This window comes from Apis laboriosa, unplaced genomic scaffold, assembly GCF_014066325.1.
Source record: "Apis laboriosa isolate Shangri-la unplaced genomic scaffold, ASM1406632v1 scaffold111_cov153, whole genome shotgun sequence".
Taxonomy (NCBI): domain Eukaryota; kingdom Metazoa; phylum Arthropoda; class Insecta; order Hymenoptera; family Apidae; genus Apis; species Apis laboriosa.
The window spans coordinates 459,228-464,711 of record NW_025220849.1 but is presented as its reverse complement, the minus strand read 5'-3'; the positions used below and the strand labels follow the sequence as shown (position 1 = coordinate 464,711).

Genomic DNA, 5,484 nt, shown 5'->3' with positions numbered 1-5,484 from the left:
GATATATAATTAATTAACATCATTAAAATGGATATTAAACGAATTTTAAGGAAATTTTATGAATAAATGTAAATTCATTTTAACTAATTTTATCTAATCTTATTATTCATAATGATGCTGCATTTATATGTCAAAAAATTAATAAGTTTTATCTATTATTTACCTGTTTGCTAATGATATATTGAATTCCGTAAAAGATAAAGATAAATGTAAATCCACATATATATATCTCTATGTAGATTCTTCATTTAAACATCGATAAAAGTTTCGAAAGTTTAAATGGCGTCGGGCGGGCAATGGATGCACTCGAAGCGCCATCTGCAGTTGTTACTTCCGGTATTGAGCAGCAATAGAATGGCAGTTGCGCGCAAAAGTCTGTTTATTTACGTGCTGTCGATGATTAATTGATCGCGAAGTCGCATCTATAGGCAATATCCTATGAGTGAATTCAGTAATAACGGAAACGAGATGTTGCACACGTGAAACGCATTAAATTTAATCGCGGAGTTAAAGAGAAACGCGGTGAATGTCGTTGTTGTGGAATTCAGACTATCGTCATCGTTCTAACCTATTTCCCGAAACATTGTATTCTTCATTCTGGAATTTTCCGACGCGCTGTCAACGTTTGTTTGCCAACAGTGATTCGGCATGATGCCATGTTCTCACAAACGTTGAGCACAGATCTGTGCAAAATTGTTAGCATGGCTGACGAAGTATTGCCGGCGAGTTTGGAGAAGCTCGAAATTGATCGTCTCTCCTCGAGCTGTCCACAGTAAGCATTTACCGCCGAAAGCTCATTTAAAGCGCCTGCTCCTCACAACTATCCCATTCCAGTACCTCGAACATTCTGAATCCGTGTATCTGTTCGATGTATCGGATCGTGGCGGTTTTGCGACTCAATCCATTTTCACACACGGTCAAGGTCTTTAGTTAACGTTACTTCATTTTGCAAATTACGTGACGATTTCTATTTACGCTATTGTGTTTTTGATTTATTAATGATGCAAGCGCTTGTGAATATGTATTTTAATGATCGTCATTTCTTGTTCTCGATGGTGCGAAATAACAACATTGACTGTGATTTGTAAGCAAATCGAAATGTTTACATATTTTGAGCAAGTTTAAAAGATCTCACACACAGAGTCATCTACATACGAAATGTTCTTGCATAATTTATTTATGAACGTAATTAAGAGAATTAAAATAGACTATAAATGAAATGGGGAATATTATTGTTATTAATTGAAATATGTTAATATAAATTATATATTTTCGAATGATTTAATCAGATGTTATACTTTTTACGGTTTTAATATGAATTCACGTAGTTTGACAGTATTGCATAAGCAACGAAAGAATACGTTTAGAATATTTAATTCAAGGTTATGTACTATGAATGATGAATTATCAAAGTGATTTTAAATAATTCTTAAAAATTTCAATATTATTTCTAAATCTTTTTTTCAATCAAATTTTATTCAATTTTGTTTATAAATTTATTTATTTTTAATGATTATTAATGATATTAATAATAATATAATTCATTAATAATATTTAATATTACTAACTTTAATAATATAATAACTAATATAATTCATTAATAATATTAAATTAATATTATTTTTTGTTGTTTCAGTATATCACCTACCGACAAAATAAAATCATCAAACCCGTTCAGAACAACAAATAAAACTGTCAGTTCTGATTGCAGTCATTTATTTCAAAAAAGATTGATGCCTATTAGGCCAACTTTAACTACAATCAGTCCTAGAGGAGTAAAAAGTACAACGAATTTTAAACCATCAAAAAATGAAAGAGTACTTGATAAAAATAAGAATTCGATCATTAAGGAGGCTGTTTTAAAATTAAATGATACTGGCACTAATTGTCTTAGTGATAATCTAACGAATACATTGCTTAAAGAAACATGTAAATTTAGTATGTGTGGAAAAAATTCAAAAATTTTTGGCCATGGTATGGTCGCAAAGGACTTTAAAGCATTAAATATTAACCAAGAATCTAGGCAAGTTAAGGATGATACCAGCATTCAAGATAACTATCAAGCTAGTAGTTTTCAACGAGCACGTAGTAATACAATGCCAAGTTTAAAAAGAGGACCTGGTCCAGGTGGAGGCAATAATGGTCAATCAGAAACTACTACTTCAACTGGTCAACCTTCAAGTTCAAATACATGTTCAGTGCAAGCAAGAATATCTTCGTGTGATGTTACTATTGATGAGCTTGCCAGTTACTTCGAGGAGTTTGTTCATATTCCAAAGAAGATGTCACATATGGCAGAAATGATGTATATTTAATTATAATATATTAAATTGTAATAGACAGATTTCTTATACAGTTTTTCAAAGACCAGCATGCAAGGTTGATGCATGATTGCAAGTCTAAATACTGTATGTTTGCTACGAATCCAATTTAATTTGGTACCTAAATTATATATAATATACAATAAAAACAAAAAAAAAAAACAAAAAATGAAAAAAAACCTGCGTTTTTGTAGAGAAAAAGAGTATTAAAGATGAAATTTAATTTTAGTAAAAATGATAAAACAAAAAGTAAAAATCTTGAAAATAATAAAACAAAGTATATATTTCTTTTTTAAAATCATTTGTGTCAAACTACTTCATTTAATTATTTATGGAAAAGATTTAATATCTTTGTTTATAAAATTTTTGTATTACGAAAAAAAACATTGATACTAGAATAAATTTCTTGCAATGAACATATTGTATTATTAAAATTCCCAATCTATGTGTTTGTTGACAAAAAATAATATTGAGTTACATGGATAAAATATATGAATATCATTTAACACTTTTCTGTTAATATGATACATAATATATTTATCTGCATAGGCTTATAGTACTTAATACAATGATATAAAGTAACTATTAAATTACTTAATGATAATAAGCTTTGGTACGTAAACAATGACGATATATTGATCCATTTTTACTTTAGGTACGAGTGAACCATGTTGACGCGCGGTGTATTGTGAAAATCTTGACAAAAGCCTAAATGCATTAAAAAATATCCATCTATTTGGTGTGCGCATCACGTGACTGTTTTCATTTTTAACATTTACAAAGATATTATTAAGTAATTTGACATGTTAATTTCGTTGGTAGCTCCGCGCAATAATCAAACTCTGTATCAAAACATGAGGTCTGTCACTATATCACAGATTTATTAAAATTTCATTTGAACGGAGCCACAACGAAACAAATTTTTAAAATAGAAAGCTTGAAAAAGATGCAAATTTCAAACATACTTTACAAATTAAGGAAGGAAACTTGTCTCCAAGTCGAGAGACGCAGTGTTAAAAAATATATATAAATTACAATATTATAATTCATATTTTAAAATTAAAAGTAATTTTATGATTTTATGATACTTAAGCAGTGATACTAAAAATAGCTATTAGATAAAAATAGTAAAAATAGAACTAGTGTTATGAAGTACTACTCGATTTATAATTATCGATAATTATCTCGATTGATTATGAGGACAAATATTTATATATATATATATATATATATATATATATATATGTTACAAAAATTTAGTGAAAAATTCTAAATCTACAATCTTAATATTCTATATTTATATGTAGTAACGAATACTCCAGAAATATTAAAAAATTAATAGCTCTAAATCAACTAGCATATCGACTACAATATACTTTGCTTTGATCAAAAGCATAATAATGATAACATTATTGCTTTTATGATAATTTCATTATGAACTGTAGTATTTATCATATGTTACAATTGATTGAAAACACGCAGCGTCTCCCGACCAGAATTCGATTTCGATATATTGTTACAATTGTTATTTTTGTTTTATTTAAAAATCTTGAAGTTTATTATCTCAAGAGATAATATTTTCTCTCTACAATATTTTCTTGAATTTCTAATTTGAACATGATAAAGAATTATCATAATCTTGCAGATATATAATTGATATAAAATCTGAATTATTACCAAAATTGAATTATTACTAATTATTAGTAATTAGTATTACTGAATTATTACTAATGCCATAAGAAAATTTGAAATTTCAAATTTATTTATAATTCGATATTCACGTGAAAAATTTCTTCGAGTGTAATCATCAAATATAGATTCAAATGTAATTAAACTGTTTTTTTTTTTTTGTCTAAATAATATCAGTCTCTAAATCCAATGGAAAGGCCACATGATGCCCTTACCAGTATTTAACATTTATATATATTATTCTCTTCGTCTTGCTTGGATAAAATGATATAAATGCGACAGTGAGACATGTTCAAGATAAAGAAATCAAACGTATATACTTTCTATACGAATGATGGATATATTCCATCGCTCGACGAATCGAATTCGTGCATGATTTGTATTTCATATGTCTACGATTTATGGCGACAACATGATCTTTAGCGAAAAATCTTAAATGACCATTCTCCATGAGAAACACAACAACATTTTGATCGGTATAAAACGCTCATAGAAAAAGTTTACTGGACGTAATACAACTACCTTTCTAACTCTACATAAACATGATGCTTTTTCACGTGCATTCATCGCATCATACTATATAGAATAAATTAGTCAACTCACACAACGAAGGTATGTGGTGTTTGCCTCGCTAATTATAGTAAAAAACATTATATTTATTGGTATACTATATAATATGTGGCAATATAATGTCGAGTTCGCGACGAATCCCAAAAAAAACATAAGTCACAAAAGTATTCGAATGTATCGGTATCCGTGTTAAACATGAAGTTTGTCACTAGACAACCAACAAACACTGATTTGTCAGACATTTGTTATTTTTCTTTTCACGAAAATGTTCATTTGCAAAAATGATAATTTTTTTCTATTGAGCAATAGTTACGGGCCATACAAGAAGCACGACATTTTATTGCTCGTTTCTTAATGTCACGGCAAGATGCGCGTGAAAAAAATACCACACATTCACGGGTGTAACAATTCACTACACTCACACATGTAATCCTATCGTCATTCGTACTTTCATATATTCATATACTCTATCATTTTTTTCCCGATATTTTTATCCACTCATTCGCTTCCATCTTTTTTTTTTTTGTTCTTATTTGTTTAAATGTTTTAATATCTAAAGTGTCATAATGGCTCATCTTGTTTATCGTGAAATAATTCAATGTACTCCTAGGGACTTATGTCTAACAATACGTTCCGCGAAGAACGATCATGACGAGACAACGATATCGAAACTTTCCTCGAGATCGAAACTTTTATCCGAGAAAGATCTTGTATAACGGAATTATGAAAAAAAAAAAAAAAAGGATATTTGGTGTTTCACATCTCGAGGAGATTTATAACTACCTCACGGTTCTATCGCCTAAATTCTACCCTAATCTGTCATTTGTATATTTAGTAGAAAATTTACAATTTTTTTTCAAACACTTTGTACGAGCAACATCGATGACTTAATTTTTACCTTCAA

At 28.8% G+C, this 5,484-nt stretch overlaps 1 protein-coding gene across 3 annotated transcripts; it reads left to right on the top strand.

Annotated features, from left to right (window-relative positions):
- Positions 1 to 271: 271 nt before the first annotated feature.
- Positions 272 to 2,528, top strand: LOC122711096 (oxidative stress-responsive serine-rich protein 1). Of its 3 annotated transcripts, none has more exons than XM_043929533.1 (2): positions 272 to 772; positions 1,637 to 2,528. In XM_043929533.1, the coding sequence occupies exons 1-2, from the start codon at positions 657 to 659 to the stop codon at positions 2,313 to 2,315; spliced, it is 795 nt and encodes a 264-aa protein (XP_043785468.1). In that variant the 5' UTR covers positions 272 to 656; the 3' UTR covers positions 2,316 to 2,528. The 3 variants fall into 3 exon arrangements, with proteins under 3 accessions (XP_043785468.1, XP_043785476.1, XP_043785485.1); XM_043929541.1 differs by lacking the exon at positions 272 to 772 and adding an exon at positions 794 to 1,084; XM_043929550.1 differs by lacking the exon at positions 272 to 772 and adding an exon at positions 1,257 to 1,382.
- Positions 2,529 to 5,484: the final 2,956 nt, after the last annotated feature.

Excerpts from the sequence above, each read along its gene's own strand:
- LOC122711096 (XM_043929533.1), top strand. The coding sequence starts at position 657 with ATGTTCTCACAAACGTTGAGCACAGATCTGTGCAAAATTGTTAGCATG. Across the intron at positions 773-1,636 it reads CTCTCCTCGAGCTGTCCACA|TATATCACCTACCGACAAAA; the intron begins GTAAGCATTTAC and ends TTGTTGTTTCAG.